General features: G+C 39.4%; 1 protein-coding gene across 19 annotated transcripts in view; it reads right to left on the bottom strand.

Moving 5' to 3' along the window:
* Positions 1 to 18,517, bottom strand: part of TENM2 (teneurin transmembrane protein 2) — a 750,319-nt gene that overhangs the window by 127,087 nt on the left and 604,715 nt on the right. For all 19 annotated transcript variants that reach the window (XM_082214667.1, XM_082214655.1, XM_082214668.1 and 16 more), the window contains 2 exons: positions 16,125 to 16,247; positions 2,524 to 2,729 (listed from right to left, as the gene is read on the bottom strand). In XM_082214667.1, coding sequence (XP_082070793.1) covers positions 2,524 to 2,729; positions 16,125 to 16,247 — 329 coding nt within the window. The remainder of the gene's footprint in view (positions 1 to 2,523; positions 2,730 to 16,124; positions 16,248 to 18,517) is intronic.

Below are 18,517 nucleotides of genomic sequence, written 5' to 3'. Positions count from 1 at the left end.
TGTTGAGCGTTGCATCTTGGAATTATTCAGTTTTGCATTTTCCCCACTTCTTGGAATGTATGCCTTCATGCTGCATTTAATGGGTTCTGTTGTTATTTGTGTTTTTGAAGCGTCAAATGCTAATTACAAAAGAATACAATGAGTGAAGCATATTCAGGCAACGCAAGTTCCTAAGAAGTAGTTTGAACCTTCAAAGAAGAAGCAAAAGAAGTTTTCCCACGGAGATACTGCAAGTCCCATGCAACACCAAAAGTAAAAAAAGGAAGAGCATTGTGATCTCTCTTCTTTTGCTGTGTTCTTTGAATCTCTGAAGTGTCTCTAAAGGGTAAGTATTATCTAGAGCTTTCTCTTAGTCAACGGATTCCTTCCCTTTCACTACCTCCCTTTTTCTCCCTTGCTATTTCTACTCCCTGTACTATCATGCAAATGTTCACAGGAAAATTACCTCAGGGCACCTCATACTGTTTCTTTCTATAATGACAAATAAACAATTTTTAACTTTTTAGTGTGGTTACCTTGTAAGAAAGTTTAGCAAAACTTACTATAAAAACGTATCAACACACGGACGCGGGTGGCGCTGTGGGTAAAACCTCAGCGCCTAGGACTTGCCGATCGCATGGTCAGCAGTTCGAATCCCCGCGACGGGGTGCGCTCCCGTCGTTCGGTCCCAGCGCATGCCAACCTAGCAGTTCGAAAGCACCTCCGGGTGCAAATAGACAAATAGGGACCGCTTACCAGCGGGAAGGTAAACGGTGTTCCGTGTGCTGCGCTGGCTCACCAGATGCAGCTTGTCACGCTGGCCACGTGACCCGGAAGTGTCTGCGGACAGCGCTGGCTCCCGGCCTATAGAGTGAGATGAGCAAACAACCCTAGAGTCTGGCAAGGCTGGCCTGAATGGGCAGGGGTACCTTTACCTTTACCTTACTATAAAAACTCTTTCTCACCAACATATCCTACGGACGTCTTACCAACATATCCCCCAGTCTAAAATGCACTGGGAAATGTCAGTTTGGAATTCAGCACAAACTTGCCACCCGGTCCTTAGCAACTCAGCTGCTAATGACACTCAGCTGAATAATATTGTACCTACAGCTTACCACCAAACATTATTATAGGAACTCTCACTCCTCCTGGCAGCCCCTTCACTTGCGGGGTGGGGGGGAGGCAAAACGTTTAGCAAATATTTTATAATTTGCCACATGATAGGAACCAATTTGCCTGAGATAGCACTGCATTCTTTTATGTTAAGCTCACAAGCATTGCAAGCCAGCATTTATGGAATTTTGCTGCCCCTCTGAAACACTACTCCCTATCCACAGAATTGCAAAACATATTCTGAACAAGTATACAGCTCCATCAGTTTGACTGACTAAACTAGGCTCTTGGAATATTTGCTAAACAGTAATACAGAGAAGTTTCAATCTCATTGGAGCTCTCAGACAGGATCTGAGTCTTCATAGTCTCAGGTTAATCATGTACCTAATTTTCTGATTATTGACTTGTTCCCACAAAGGATTCGACTTGCTTTGGCATATCAGCACTCATCAGTGATGAACTGTCAAGTGAAGTTTTATGCTCTTTTCACAGATCACATTTTTAAACTGAAGGAACATGGTGTTTTCAGTTTTAACTTTAGGGCAACATCCAATGTCAAATTCAGATTATTTCTATTAATCTAGTGAGATGTAAAGGGGGGGGGGAGCTTTTATTGCTGCTTTCATTTTGATATGGAACAGGCTGACTGTTTGTTTCTAGAATCACATTAAGCAATCGATGGATCCTTCTCAGTTGAGTTACCCTATTGTCAAGCTTTATAGCTGTGCAGAAAGTTAGTGCATAATTTTTGGTTATTGAAATAGGTGAATATTGTTAACTCAAGCCAGGATAAAAGAAGAATTGAAGCTTTTGTCTGGGGAATGCTTGAGCTGTAGGCTCCTGCAGGGAAAAAGCTCACTCAGGAGAAAGCTTAAGCCAAGATTTGTGGATTTAAAAACTTATTCAAGACAACAATAAAGTAAAATCCCAGGATAGAATGTGCCTTATGGATCTGCTGTGTTTGAGCTATGTTAAGGAGATGGAACTGAATTTTCACCTGGTAATTCTCTCTTTAAACTAAGAACATCCAAAATGATGAAAATGTAGAAGAGCTGCATCCATACAAATGCTACTACAAATTAACACACAGCAAAGCAACCTAGGACACAGATAATATTCCATATGTTCTGCAGAAGCTAACTTTGACAAGAAATGTTATGGGAAATGCAAAGTTTTTGCAGAAAACAGCAGTTCTGTACATTCTCTTTCTTCTCCATTCACAGCAAAGTCTAGTAATACAAAACAACTTGGTGGGTACTGCTGAATTTCCTCACTCCTACAAGTAGCAGCCAATAAGGTGAAGTGGAGGCAGGGAAACTCACAAAATTCTTTCAGAAACTCTGTATCTCCAGATCCTAGAACATAATCCCACCGAAGAATTAAAATAATCACTAACACTTTCCCCCATGAAACATCTTCATACAATACCTGGACATGTGAAGGTGGCAGTCCTCTTCTTATGTATACAGCAAAAAGGGCATCCTTCCCTAACGAGATATTGAATTTCAGGAATTGTGGCTGTGTGATATGGATTTGTGACCGCCAGAATACTCCTTGTGGTACTTCCTGAGTGACCCTCCGTCCGACCTCTGCCTCCCCGCTATCTATGCTGTTGTTTCTAGAGGCCCAAGGTCCTGGAAGACAAGAGCCAATAAAAGCAGAGGAAAGTCAGATTCAAATAGCTATATATTTAGCAGTCTCATTTAAGATGAAACTGTGTGGCAATCTTAGACGTCAAAGCAAAACTTAATTGACAAGACTAATTTATCAACCCATTTCTTTTAAAAAAGTAGTGAAAATACACTGCTTTCAATAGAGTTATTTCAGTGTAAGTGTGAGAATCTGCTTCTTAGAAAGCTATAAACTTGCTCCCTGGGGCTTCTGAAATCTTGCATACAGCTTCCTCTCCCATTTTTAATTCCATGATTGCTCTTTACTGATCAAACATAATAAGAGCAGAGAGGCAGCTAAGCACATTAAAAGCTCCTTGCAGCCTTTTCAACATCCTAATGTGAATGGGATATAAAAATAAATCCACATGGGAAAGTAAGGCAGTAATTTCAAAAAGGAAAGGAAGGGGGTAATTTCAATGTAAATTCACTGATTGAGGAATTTTATTCATCATATGTCAAATACCAAGCAAGTTCGTAAACAATCAAACTATTAAAAAAAGAAAAACCCAAGTCCATTAATTTTAGATTTGCTTCTGCTAAATATAAGATTAGAATGAAACCAAATGTATTGTTTTCCAAAGGCTCGTGTTGCTTGAAACTTGACCAGCTGAAAAATAAAATTATCTCTCCAATATAGTTAAAAACCCCTTGCTGATTCTTGACAAACAACTTCTTTCTGGACAAGCAACTTTGGACTGCATCTGGGAAAACTGTGAGATTTTGGATGAAGAGTGGTAGAAAAATATTTTTAAATAAAATAAATAAGAGCATCACCCGTTATTTGTCTTTTCAGCAACATAAGGTAGGTCGAGCTTCATGATTTTGTCTGCATAATTTTGTCGCCTTTAGAGTGGATTTTTTTGTTCATTATTGGTGTCTGGTAGTATAACCATGAGGACATAAGAATTGCCTTGCTGGATCATTTCATTTCATGCAGAACCATCTTTGACATGACAACCGGGTGCTCCAAAGCAGCTCACAAACGTGGCACAAAGGCAACAATCATCCCAATATTTGTCTAATGATTTAAAGAACCTTGACTAAAAGTCACATCTTTCAACAATTAATTCCATAAGTTAGTAGAACAAATATTGTGTATATTGGAGCTTCTGCAATTCAATTTAATTCGGTGACTTGGGCAGTTGTATAGCTTGAGGGTACTCCTGCATGCAGTATTGTCAGGTAGTGTCAGTGCCATGGAGCGCTTATGTTTAGCCAGTTCATCAGCTATGGCATTCCTGGTCACTGCTGGCCACAGAGACCCATCTTCTGGTAATTTCCCATTTGGATTATGAAACTCTGTAACACTTTCAACATGGATTTCCCCTGAATATGGTTCAAAAGCTACAGTTAGTGCAGAATGTTACTGCCAGATTGTCAAGTAGATCAGTTTATTTTATTTACTTTGATTCTATGATATCTGTACTAACTAGGTATATGTTACTCGATCCAATTCCAAGTGTTGCTTAAAATATTGGAGCTCAGGAACACCTCTCCCAATACAGAGTTGCACATGTGTTAAGATTTTCAGAGGCAATGATGAGGGACTGGATAGAAACCTTAACTAAAATAAAATGAAACTATTTCAAGATTGTGCATCTTATTTCAGTTTCAGCTATCCAGCTGCTTTAAAGTACATGATAAAATGGAAGCTTTTTTCTACCCTTCTAATGCATATTTATAAGAATATTTATAGAAGTTTATATCACTATATGCTTTTATTTCAGATCTGATATGTTGACATGATCACAAATATAGTTAAGATAAATTTGCACCCATATAAGAACACACATCTAGGATATAGTTACACCTCTGGAAGTGAATCAGTTTGCCAAAATCTGTCATAATTTTTGCCAAATATTATCTTTGAGAGACAGCACTTTCAACAAGGGCATAACAATGTGGCAGGGAAGTGTGTATAATCCAAGTAAGTACCAAAACATATCCTCTGCATCCATTGTCTTTAAATGTAATTACCACTGCAACAAGTTTTCAATTTTAAATTCCAAATTGCCTGTGCTCTTGAGGCTTACACTTGCATGTAATGAAAAGCCATTTAAATATATTCTGTTGCCAATGTCTTTACATGGTAAGAGAATGCTTTGACTGAACACTGTTAATCTTTGAATAACAGTTTTTAATAAGCTGTGTCTTTTTTGAATTTTCTAGGTTAATAGGTCTTCAACAATATCTGAGGACAAAGAAAAGGCAAAGAGAAACACAAGAGCATGTTGGCTACAAATGGAACAAATGGGATTAATGTAATATCAAGCAACATGCCTATGTGGGTATGCCTGAGCAACTCATCATCCTCAAGAGGTATCAAGTGAAGATTCATAATGGAACAATGATCCTTTCTACAAGCACTGTCTTTCATCTGAGGATATGTAAGTACCTTGCACACATTGAGGAACCAAGCAACACAACCAGGTTTTGGCATCCTCATAATAAAAAGAGAAATACCAACTATCAAGAGCATGGCAATGTACTAAGGGTAGCACATCAGTCAGTGGCAGTGATGGATAGAAAGGCTAGAATATAAAAGGTGTAATTTGCATCTATCACTTAAGAACGCAATAAGTGCCATGTATTTGCAAATTGATGCAGATTTCATCATTCAATTAAGACAACAAAGCTTTTCCTAATCTTGTAACTTCCATGCTTGGACTATAGACCCAAGGTTACCCAAGCAATGAGTCAAATAACGAAAACATAACAGCTTTACTATTTGTTCAAAAACAACACAGAATCTTATGTCAGGTGTAAGAACTAAAAGCTTAAGGCATAATTTAAGGTGCTATACAATTCTTTTGTTTGGAGCCGTATGGGGAGAATATAATCCACTGAGGAAGTTTCCATGGGTTAAAAACTTGTCTAGATTTTAACTTTTAAATAAAATAATACCGTTTTGTGGATTGACACACCTCTATTGTGGGTAACAGATCACATTATCTGCTCCTGAACCTGGTAAGAGGACCATGATATATGCACATAATATTCAGCAGTAAGTCAACAAACATCTGCTCTACATTTTCTCTTTCTCTGCTAAGCTTTGTTGATCTCTGCTTCCAAGATGACAATGGACTCTAGTTGGCTTAAGCCAAGGTGATGCTTCCCCACAAAAGCCTAAGTCAACCCTACATGATTGCTTGAAGGGTTGCTGTAAGATCACAGCAGTGGGCTGGGTTAAGAGAGCAGTAAAACACCACTGCCAGGCCATTGGCAATGCTTTGGAAATTGAGCCCAAGTATGACCCCATGGGTACCTTCCGATGGGTAGGACAAGAAGACAGAACTTCTGATTCTTTGTTCTACCAGCTTATTGTGAAACATGAGCTAGCAAAATGAATATATAACATTGTCTTATAAACCAAACCACTCTACCCTAACTTTTCCCGTTTGCAGTGAGGGAGCCCATTGGAGATGTCTGTTGCCACCTTCACCACTCAAGTCACCCACACATGGGTATAGTTTTTGAACAGGGTTTATCCACATGAATCATAGAGTTGGAAGGGACCTTGAGTGTCATCTAGTCCAATCCCCTGCAATGCATGAATCCTGCCCACAGCTGTCCCTGGGTGGGGTCAAACCACCAACCTGGTTAACAGCCAGATGAACTGACCCATTGCATCACAGAGATTCAAAGTTCTAAGCAAGTAAGCCAAACCAGCTCGCTTGACAGTGCAATTTGATCCCACAAACGTTAAATTTTATATGAATAGATCCCATTTAAATACTATACCAGTGCAGGGACAGCATTACACCTATGGACACTGTCACAGTGCAAAGACAGGAAGATGTTTTTAAAAGAACTTGTTTCATTTTTTTGTCCACTGTATGCCCTTCCATATTATCAATTATTGGCTTGTATGTTTTATTAAGATATGTTTTCTCTTTAATTGAGGCATACTGGCACATTAAAGATGTGATAAGCAAATGGCATTGTAGTAACTGAAAAATGTCCCCTATACTGAAATGGTGGAGAATACATATATCATGTGCCTTCAGCATACTTGCGTAGTAAGGAATATTTGCAGAATTAATTAACTTTGTTTTCAATTTCCTTATCTGAATATTTCATAAGCATGAACCAAACTGCAGTGAAGTTAATAAGAAGCTCTCTGAAAAACTTAGCTTTGGGCTCTAGAAATGCTTACTCCTTCTGCAAAAGTAACAGGTGTGGAAGTGGAAGGCTACACAGCAGAAGTCGAAGGCTGTGATGGAAAGACCACTGTAGTAGCCTCATACTTGCATATTTCATACTTCTTGTTACTGCAGTGGATAGGCTATTTAATACAGATCTTTGAAGATGTACTTTAGGAATAATGGACTAAATTGGTTAGCTACATGAGTTATCATCCTTTTTTCATGGTGATGTTAAACTAATCAATTTGACATCACATTCAAATGTTATAATTCTATGGAATTGTGCATAATTAGGCAGTGCACAACTCAGGAACAAATTCCAAATATTTCAATCAATTAAAAGGAAATACAATTAAAGATAGTAGTGTCTCCTACAAGCATTAGAGGCAAATCAGTTTTGAACAGTTTTGTCTCCTTAGACTTAGTTCAGGGGTCAGCAAGGTTTATCTTGCCTGGGCTGGATTGGTCCCGTGGGGATCCCTCCATGGGCTGGATAGTGCACTCGTGTGAGTGTGCACGTTTGCAATTTCCAACATCTGCGCATGTGCAGGGGCGGTTTTCAGCACCGTGGAAGCAAGTCCCTGCGTCGTGCTGTGCCAGTTTAGCACAGCATGCGAGTGGGCAACTCAGTTCGGGGGTGGCTCGTGGGCCGGTCAAATGACCTCTGCAGGACGCTTCGGCCCATGGGACTTAGGTTGCTGACCCCTGACTTAGTTCATTTAAAACTGAAATGATAAAAAGATGCTGCAAGGTAGGTTATAGAAGTGAAGCCCCTACAAGAATACCTGTAAAATTTAACAAAAGTTACAAAGTACGCCTGCATAAATCTGCTTTAGAAATTATTCTGCACCACATATTTTTATCTGTAGCAAAAAAACTGAATACTGAGTATTTTGTAAGACATCACACTTCATTCCCATTAATTCTATAGACAGTGCAACTAGCCCAGGGATGATTTGAACTCTTAGAAGGGCTCAGAAGACTTGTATTTCATTGTCTATTAACACAGTTCATGCCATACATGATACAGTTTTGAGCTGTCAATAAATTCTGCTAATAGCACTTGCTTATAGTTCTGCTGAGTCTACATTCTTCTGTAGTAACTACTGCTTTACTTCCTAGAACTAAAAAAGTGCCTATCTCTCACCAAAGCTGCAATGTCAACTTACTTGCTCTAAATGAACACTTAACAGTTTTTTTAAATGTAGAAGAAATGAACACATTTCAGATGGTCAAAATACTAAAATAAACATACATGGGGGGAAGGCTGCTCCCATGACTTGTGTGTATGTGAGAGAGAGAGAGAGAGAGAAAGAGAGAGTTAGTTCAGTAGTGTGTAATTAGATAGGAAGAAAGAGTACTAATAGCTCAGACCTAGGCATGAAACAGTAGATGAAACATATGAGTTTTTTGACGGTGGGGCTAGGCTACATACCGAGACCCTATTAATTTGTGGATCCAGTAAATGCTAAAATCTAAGCAAGGATTCAAATTCCTGGAATAGGGTGTTAATGCTGTGAACCCCTCCATCATATATATGTGTAAACATACCATATATCATAAAGGCGCCTGGAACCCCTTGAATTTCACACGACTTGGAGATTGGAATGATGTATAACACATACATACAACCAGGCTGCGCGTGTGAGTTTATATATATGCACATACAGAGTAACAAATTTTGCACTAAAGGCACTCTTTAAATAACTTGGGTTTTCCAGAGGTCCTAGATAGCTTAAATAAATGTATTTATTTGCAGCATTGATCCATTTTGTTTTCGTGGTCTACAGCAGTGGTTTTCAACCAGTGTGCCATGGCACCCTGGAGTGCCTTGAATGATGGTCAGGGGTGCCGCGGGCAACACTGGCCTCTGTTTCTCTTTCCTTCCCTCCCTTCCTCTGATGCCTTCTTGTGTTTCTGCCTTCCAAAATCTTGCAGCAGTACTGGCTACAAGCTCCTCAGGTGCCTCTGGGGCTGGCCAGGGAGTACTGGTTGCCAGGAGCTGAGGCAGCACTGGAATAAGTAAGGAAGTGGGCGAGGGACCCTAGGCCAGCCAGTCCACCAGACTTTGCTGTTGGGAATGGACAGACAGGGTCCAGGGCCCCGTTGGACAGTGTCATTTCTCTTTGGGGCGGGGGGGGGGGTGCAGCTCAGAGGACTCCCAAGGAGAGGGGAGAGAAGAGGAGGTTGAGGAAACACTCCACAAGGGTGTTCGAAAAGGGTGAGAGGCTGCCAGCTTGGCAGGCAAGGGGTGACATAACTGGGCTCCTGAGCCCCACAGGGGTGCCACAGAAAGAATGCAGTTGGTCAAGGAAGACACAAAAAGGTTGAAAAACTCTGGTCCACAGGAATGCTTGCATCACCCATTTTCATCCACTGTTTGTCAATCTGTTCATTTACTTGTGCATATTTCAGGGGGCTAATGCAAACCATCAGTAACATTCTGATATAGCATAAGCTAGAAGAAACCATGGAGAAAATCTAAAAAAAAAGAAGAAGAGGTGAGCCTTTAGCTAAACTATAATACTCTAGAATAGAATAACAGTGGCAGAATTTAAAAATGCTGCAAGCTGGTGTCTTGGAGTTTGCTTATCTCAGGTCTCATAGCTGCTAAAAATATTTGCAGTTTTTTCTCTTTTATCACAAGTCTATATGAAAGGAAGTTTTAAATGCTTATTTCTTCTTTTTACCCAGGGAAGTCATTTTGATCTGTAAATCAAATATGTATTTAGCCACCTGTAAATATAAGATTGATCTCCTTTCTCCATTATTTATTTTTAGAGGGGTGCTATTTACCCAGTTCAAATTATTGTTTTGTTATGTGCACTGCAGAGTGGAGCTCAGTACTCCTCAAGCATGCCCGAGTGGGGGAAAAAATCTGAGGCCAAAGGTATCCATTTATATCCCCCCTTCAAAAGGATATTCTGAAAATGACACAGCAGGGACAATAGCAGCATAAGCTGCATCTCAGACAGACAAATTGACTCATAACATTATTGAATGTGCCCAGGATAGCACATTTTGTTTCTCAGAACTGAGCTCATATTAACCAATATCAAGGAAGTTTGGAAGATTTAAGACCCAGACACAGTGAAGCTGTGGTGGTGCTGGATTAAATTGGGCCACAACTCTACTGAGCATGTATCCATGTGATCAACGAGCCCACCAGCTGACAAGCTGTCATTCAACCACTGTTGAGGTCTGCCACAGTGTGAACAGCTTCCAGTGGACCTCATCCAGTCACTAGTAGGAGTGCTGTGGCCCACCAGCCCTGAAGCTGAGCTTCTGGAAAGCACCACCCTCCAAGGTCCCTTAAGGGGATTCCATGCTGGGTTGGGGTGAGGTGCCCCTCCCATGCTCCTCCCTACTAAGGAGCCACTCCAAAGTTGTGAAGATTGCTTTCAGGAAGGAAAAAACCCACAGGACCCAGCCAATCCACCTGTGGTCAAAATCCCCCTCCCCCCAAGCCCTGAAGCCAGCGGCTAACTGTTGTCCATAGGAAGGCACTCATCTGCACCACCAAGAACAGCTCTGGCTCTGTCCAGTGTATTTTGACAATCTTTAAGAAACTGTGGCATGTTGAGCAAACACCCCATGGATGAAAAAGATTGTCAAAATACACTGGACAAAGTCTGAGCTGTTCTTGGTGGTGCCATGGGTGAGTTCAGCTGCCTTGGTCTTATTTATGCCCACATGTCATTCAGAGAAGATGAGTTGAGCTAAGGTTCACACAATGTTTAGCCAGGCAGACAAGACATCATCCTAAAGGAAAAGGAATACTTCCTTTTCTAGATTTTCCTTCTGTTGACCATCCACAATCAGCTGAGCAGGGAGAATATCTTCTTCCAACCTCCACTTCAGGAAACCCTCATTCTTTTCCATAGACAAACTGGCAGGAAATGGGGTGGAAATGTGTTCCTGACACTGCCTACCCTGTGGGGCAGCTCCTTTTATTGTGCTGCGCTTCTGATGGAACAGTTTCAGGCCCATCCCACTGTTCTTATTTTTGACAGAAACCTCTGGGGTAAGCACAGTGCATCTTGACACTGCATGGGAAGGTCACAACCAGAAATCTTTGCTGGTACCCCATGTAGTTAGTCACCCATGTAGTGACTAAAGGCTTGACAAATCACTATATCATGGGTTCACTTCAACATCATCAGAAAGGTGACAAGTGTGATGTACAGTATCTCAGAATAGATATTGAGGCGAAAGATTTATACGATCTGAGGTGAAACCAGAGAAAAATTTAAAGAAAAATTTAACTGTGAATGAGAGAGAGAGGTTTCAGGAGGAGACAGGACTAACATTGGTTAAGAAAGTGAAATATTTAGGGGTTAACATGACTGCCAAAAATGTGAATTTATTTAAGGATAATTATGAAAAATGTTGGATTGAAGTGAAAAAGGATTTAGAAGTATGGACAAATTTGAAGTTATCATTGTTAGGCCGAATTGCTGTGATAAAAATGAATGTGTTGCTAAGGATGTTGTTTTTGTTTCAAACATTGCAAATTTTGGATAAGATGGATTGTTTCAAGAAGTGGCAGAAATATATTTCCAGATTTGTTTGGCAGGGCAAGAAGCCTCAAATAAAATTTAAGATATTAACAGATGCCAAAGAAAGAGGTGGATTTGCCCTGCCAGATCTTAAACTTTATTATGAATCAGCTGCTTTTTGCTGGCTGAGAGAATGGCTGCTTCTTGAAAACACTGAAGTGTTGGATCTAGAAGGCTTCAATAATGCATTTGGCTGGCATGCATATTTGTGGTACGATAAGGTAAAAGCACATAAAGCGTTTAAAAATCATATTGTTAGACAAGCATTGTTTAATGTTTGGATAAGATATAAGGATTTGTTAGAAAAGAAAACCCCAAGATGGTTGTCACCAATGGAAGCGAAGGCACAGAAAAAACTCAATATGGAGGCCAAATGGCCGAAATATTGGGAAATTCTGGAACAAGATGGAGACAGAATAAAATTGCAGAGCTTTGAAAAATTGAAAAACAAAGTGCGAGATTGGCTCCATTATTACCAAATAATGGAGGCATACAATTTGGACAAAAAGTTGGTTTCCAGGTGGAAAAATCAAAATTGGAAACAGAATTGTTAGACCCAAAAATCAAGAATTTGTCAAGAATGTATAATTTGCTGTTGAAATGGAACACTCAGGATGAAATGGTGAAATCAGCTATGATTAAATGGGCACAAGATTTTGGACATAACATAATGATGGCTGACTGGGAACAGTTATGGACCACAGGTATGAAATTTACGGCATGTAATGCCCTAAGAGAAAATTTAATGAAAATGATTTATAGGTGGTACATGACACCAGTCAAGCTTGAAAAAATTTACCATTTGTCCGATAATAAATGTTGGAAATGTAATGAGACTGAAAGTACATTCTTTCACCTTTGGTGGACATGCCCAAGGATTAAGGCATTCTGGGAGATGATTTATAACGAAATGAGAAAGGTATTCAAATACACCTTCCTGAAGAAACCAGAGGCCTTTCTCCTGGGCATAGTCGGCCAATTGGTGCTAAAGAAGGATAGAACTTTTTTTATGTATGCAACAACAGCAGCAAGAATACTCATCGCGAAGTATTGGAAGACACAAGATTAACCCACCCGGGAAGAATGGCAGATGAAGTTGATGGACTATATGGAACTGGTGGAAATGACTGGCAGAATCCGAGACCAGGGAGAAGAGTCGGTGGAAGAAGACTGGAAAAAGTTTAAAGACTATTTACACAAATACTGTAAAATTAATGAATGTTAGAAGAATGTTGGAACGGAGTTATATGGCTTTAGTAGAAATGTTATAAGGAATTAAGTATAAATAGATTAATAGAATATTAAAGGAAAAAATAAGGTTAGAATATGTTAAGATAATTATAGGATAGAAAACAGAGGAAGATGGAAAGGAATTGCTGAAACAATTAACAGAAGTGGAATACAAAAAGGGAGGTGTGAGGAGGTCGTTGAAATAAGTGAATGAAAGATAAGTTACTGAAATTGTTTGATGTGTTTTAAGCTGTTTTTGTTTGGTTATGTGTCAGTGTTATGTAGTGTTTTGGTATTGTATTGTACTTTTTTTTGTAGTGTTGTGTTTAAATTGTTGGAAAAGTAATAAATATTATTTTTTAAAAAAGTATCTCAGAATATAAATGCTGAGGATGAAGGATTATCACTTCGTTTGGGCTCCTTGACTCCTTCAGGAGGAAGGGTGGGATATAAATTCAATAAAAATATAAACAATAACAATTCACAAACAAGTGATGTAATACTAAATAATTCACATTAATTGTATTTCACATGAGTAATAATAATGGATTTCACATCAATTACAGTGCTTTGAAAGTAGTACACTGAAGTTTATGAAACATCCCAAGTGCTCAGAAATCAAAACCTTTACCAATGTTCAATGCTGCATGAATTCACATTACAGCCTTTTGCTTGTTTGCATCTTATTGTGCCCTAAGGTATAATTTACTTGGTACAGTACTTAATAAGGTTAAGCGTCCCACAACACATTGCGTACCTTGATTAAAACACAGCCTAAGTAAATGACTAAATGCAACAATGCTTTGTGGGATAGACAAAGGTGCTGGATATATGGAATTTGACATTTTGAGGGCTTTCATTTCAAGTATCAGAGAAGATGAGGAGGAGCAATACGGTGCAATGTGTTAATTTCTTACTCCACACGTGGTTGCATGTTAGAATAATCACATGTTCAAAATAATTGGTAAGTTGATTTTTATAATACATTCTACGATTTGCAATACCAAGCTGTACATAGCAGGTCACACTTCCTAGGTTACTGTGTCTAATAACCTGGGATATTTAGAAGTCAGGACATCATAGAATAGAAAAATTAGAACTAGAAATAATCCATTTGATTGTTTACCCACTATTCTATCATTTGAATTATTTAGGAGTTATGGATGGAACAACTATGCCTACCTGCACTGTGTTAAAAATCCCCCCCTCTCTCTGGTGCTTATTCTCTTTAGATATTTGTAGATTAGTAGTTTTCAACCATTTTAGACCTGGGACATACATTTAGCTGAAACATGCATTTTTGAAACCATGTCTTAATTTTTAACCACACATTTGAATAGTGATAGTGTTCCAGGTAAAACCCACAGTAGGTCAGGCTGTGACCCTGTAGCATACCCTGATTAATTAGCAGCAGGCAAATGTTGTGTACTGCTATAATGTTTATCCTTCCCTCTGTTTCTTCTGTTTCACCAGTTTTTCTGGCCAAAGCAGACAAATGACAAATGTAATGACAAATGCCCACTCAACATAGTACACTACTTTCAGCTTTTGATCATGCTTTGATAAAATACCAAGTTTATTAGTACAAGAAGAACATCTGGCCAGTTTTCAACAGCAAAACATGCAGCCACCCCTGAATACAGGGAGACAATGCTTCTTATATAGCCAGCCCTATGCATGTTTACTCAGATGCAAGTCCCACTCTTTTCAGTGAGTTTTTCAACATAAGAGGTTCACATTTACTTCCACACTGCAAAAAGGTAGTATAAGACAGAGTTATCTTACTGCTCATATTTCAAGGGCTAACATGTGTCTCTCTCAGTTTGGAAGGCTATCATCTTTTTAAAGTAGTTGCTGGCTTCATCCTGGGCTCTGTCAATTATGAAAGGTCATTCTGCACAACCGAGGAGGCAGGACCTGAAACAGCTGGTGTGTGAAAAGCTTGACAGAGGGCTTCTTAAAAACTGCTGGCCTGGCAATATTAGCCTTAAATTAAGTGAATGAAAAGGAAAAGGCAGCAAACCTTTCAGACTTCGTCTGCTACCATGTCATGTCTTTTTGAAGTTTGTTTTATTATTGCAGAGAAGAGCATATGGGTTCAAATATAATATTCAAAGGTTTTATTTGGGATGTCACACAAAAAGATCATTAATTTCTTTATATCTGATGAGATGGCCTCTAGATCACAAAAGCTGATGACATAATAAAATTTGTTACTCTTTTTAAGGTGCCACACGACTCTTTTTGCTGTACATTTGGTTGTAATTTTTTCACTCTTTTCTAGCTGCTCCTAAATCATCCATTTCTTTCTTTTCTGCTCTAGTCCTGGAGACTGCCAGTACATGATAAATGTGGTAATCTCCCCCCACCCCCGGCAAGACTCCTGTGTCATCAGCATTTGTATTACAGGCAGAAAAATTCAACAGGTGAGGACTCTTGTGTCTTCATCTCTGTGACAGAAAAGGGTCTGCTTACTGAGCTTCTGCCTGTCGTGCCACACAAGGGCCTTGACAGAAAGAGCAGCAGCAAGCCCACAGGGGAATAAATCAGAAACAATCCCCTTCATCGTGATACTGTGTTTGAGGTCTATTCATGATTAGGATTACCAACGGGCCGTAAGAATTATGTCCTACCTAGCTTGGGCTTGTGTTGTTAAGAGCAGTTCACTTTTCAGAAATCAGCAAGTAAAAAGTTCTATGGCACTGAGATAAGTTTTAGTGCTTGCTAATATCTGCATATCAAGCTACAGCAAAGCGAAAAGAAGGCTGGGGTGGGGGAGAGGAAGGAGTTGGCAACTCTATTCATGATGTTAACTACCCTCAGCATAATTGATCAAAAATCTAGAGTTTATATGGTGAACCTGAAAGTCCTCAGCATATGTTTTATAAACAAAAATGGTTTGTGCTTTCCTCCAAATATGCAGATTTCTAAAGGAAAATGACCATCCTACCATTTCTCCATATAACTCCTGTTTTTTCTTAGTTTCCCAATGAGGCAAGCATGGAAGCAATAATCTATTTCTTCAGAAGCAATCCCCATGTTGTTTCCCCTCACTCTGGTTATGCCTGGTTTTGCATCTCTTGAAGATTTCTAAGCTATCCACAGTATGGGATGTGAAGTTCAGCAGTCCATATTATTGTTGCTCAGAACTGCTAGAGATATGTATTAAAGCTGACATTGCAGGATAAGGTCCCTTTTAAAACTGTTGCAATTTTGCCAGATATGGCAGTACAAATGGAATTCATGGAGAAGAACTGCTGCAGTCAAATGATGCAAGTAACAGTACTCCTGGAAGTGGACCGTGAATAATGTTTTTAATATACTCAAATGAAATACATTTATTTTAAAGCCTTAACTACAGGTTGTTGTATGTGAAAGACTGGCTGTTCTACAAATAGCAAAAGATGCAGCTGAATCCTCACCTTTACCTCCAGATGGCATTGTTGCTACATCATCAGAGCCTGGCAATCCAGTCCGTATCCCATTGTTAAAGGTGTGTCCATCTGCTGGTTGTAGCTGCCAGTTTAGCCCAAGCATATGCATTGCTGCAAGACACAGAAAGCCAGGAAAAATAAACATACAATGTATACATTACAAAAGTCATGAGGGAAGAGAAAACCATTTTAAAATAAAGCTGCTTTGGGTGCTTTTTTCGGGGCAGGGGGTGTAATGCATGGGAGCAATGTATTTTATATTTGTTGAACTGCTTCAGTGTATTACAATGAAAAATATATAGATAAGACTACATATAATAAAAATAACTGGATAAGAGACAAAAAGTGGTTCATTAACATGCCACTATAAATCAAGTATAAAGACAAAACAATCCTCAAAATAAAATCACATTATTTTGTTGTGCAAAGACTGCAATAGTGTGCACAATCAGATAGAAGTCAGTTCCACTGAATAAGGGGGACTTACTGCTGAGTAAACATGCCTAGAATACAGTTGAAAGTCTGACAGCTGCCTCTGTTTAGAACTGAAATGTGCGTAATACATTTCACAATAAATGCAAAGCCTTTCTTCAGTGTTTATCATGTGTAGAGTTCATTTTTGGATCTCATTGTGTAGAGGACATTTAAAACTCACTGGGGAAAGCAACTGTTTAATTAACAGTCGCTATTAGCCGTTGATTAATCAGAAAACATTTGCTTTCGTGTCATTGTCTTTACCTTTCTAGAAGACACCTAGGAACTGTAAAAAAGGGGTGGAAAAAGAATAGCCAAGCCTAAAGCCAAACCATAGTTTTTAAGAGGTTGAAAGTAGTATGAGAGAAGCATTGTTTTAGAGGTTATACACTCTTTTCTTTTGTGTCTGTGTTGTCTCTGGAGAAACAGACTTCTCAAAAGCACCTATGAACAAAGAGCCAGATTATATGTTACATTTTATAGGTGCTTAAAGATGTTTACACCTAAAATTGTATAGTATGAGGACCATGCTACATGTTATGCTAAATGCTTATCATGCTGCTACAGATGTGCTTTTGTCTTTATTCAATTATAAGTGCAGGGTGTGTGGGACTGCAGCACATAGGGGTATCCTTTTTCTCTTCCACTGCAATCCAGAAATACTCTCCCACATGCTTGCGAGGGTTAGCACCCAAGGGAGCTTCCTCCCCCTTCATTTGCAGGGGGGAATCTTTCTGTCTGGATCCCAACTTGAAAGTGAATGAATAAATGTTTCCTTCTGTATGCTGCAGTACCAAAAGAACCCACCTATTTTTTTTTTTAAAAAAAACCCCTCTCAGACATGGGCGTGGCAAGGGGAGGGGGCAGGGGAGCAAATCAAGTAAAGAAATAAAAATACTTAACTGTCTGACCAATCACATAATGGGTAGCTCAGTTCTGTCCTCCCCCTCCCCCAATGATCCTGGTTACGTGCATGCTTAGACATTGCTGCTTGCTACAAAAATTGATGTTCTAGTTTGGCTCTGAATATGTTCCCCAACACTGCAATTTGTCTGCAGCTCCCTGCCTGCTCTCTGTGAAATGGTCCTCAGGTGTGTGTGCCCACCATAAGAAAATAAACATCAACCATATTACCTTAAATTCTCTGAGGAGCAAAACTGTCTTTTTCAAGTGCAATATATTGAAGTCCAATTACATAGTTGCATAAAATTTGCATATGCCAACATGCCCATAGCTCCTCAGAAGTACAAGGGGAACAGGACCCTCCAGAAGACCCCAGCTTATAAAGACCTAGGTGCACTGCCATAAGAATAGTTGGTTGAAAGTAATTGATAGGACAGTGATATTCTAAGAGTCCAAAGATTCCCTCACTGCCGATGAGGGAAGCAGGCAGACAATAGAAGCAGCAAGTGATGGCTGTCTCGTGTCACCAGGCAGCTTAAAAGGATGTATATATTCATGAACCCCAAGACCCAGCATCCCTAAGGACTATCCATCAACTACGGTAACCAACCTTCCTTCCTTCAGGTTTTACAGAACTCAGTATTACACAGGTGCAGCAAATTATGTAGCTTTGTCCCCATTTCCAATTGCTCAGATCTATCTGAAAAACTTGCCTCATTACAACCAGTGCAATAATTAAATGTGCTTTGAATTATTAATGTGCAAGACCAGTTAATGAGTTTGGAGGTATTATTCTTCACAAATATACTTCGTTCCTAGTCTGTGTTGAGCACTGAGCACTAAATGGTTTTGCTGAGTTCCGTTCTCTACCTTACAAATGGCCAGTCAGCCGTTGAAGGACTGGAAAGAGGACACAGTGGGTTAATTTTTAAAAACAGTTTCTCTCAGGAGAGTCTGGTTCAAATGTAGCAGGGGTCACAAGTGAAATGAATTTGGTAGGCCTA

This window comes from Podarcis vaucheri (genome assembly GCF_965113315.1).
Source record: "Podarcis vaucheri genome assembly, chromosome: 2".
Classification (NCBI taxonomy): Eukaryota; Metazoa; Chordata; class Lepidosauria; order Squamata; family Lacertidae; genus Podarcis; species Podarcis vaucheri.
This window is presented reverse-complemented; position numbering and strand designations above follow the sequence as displayed.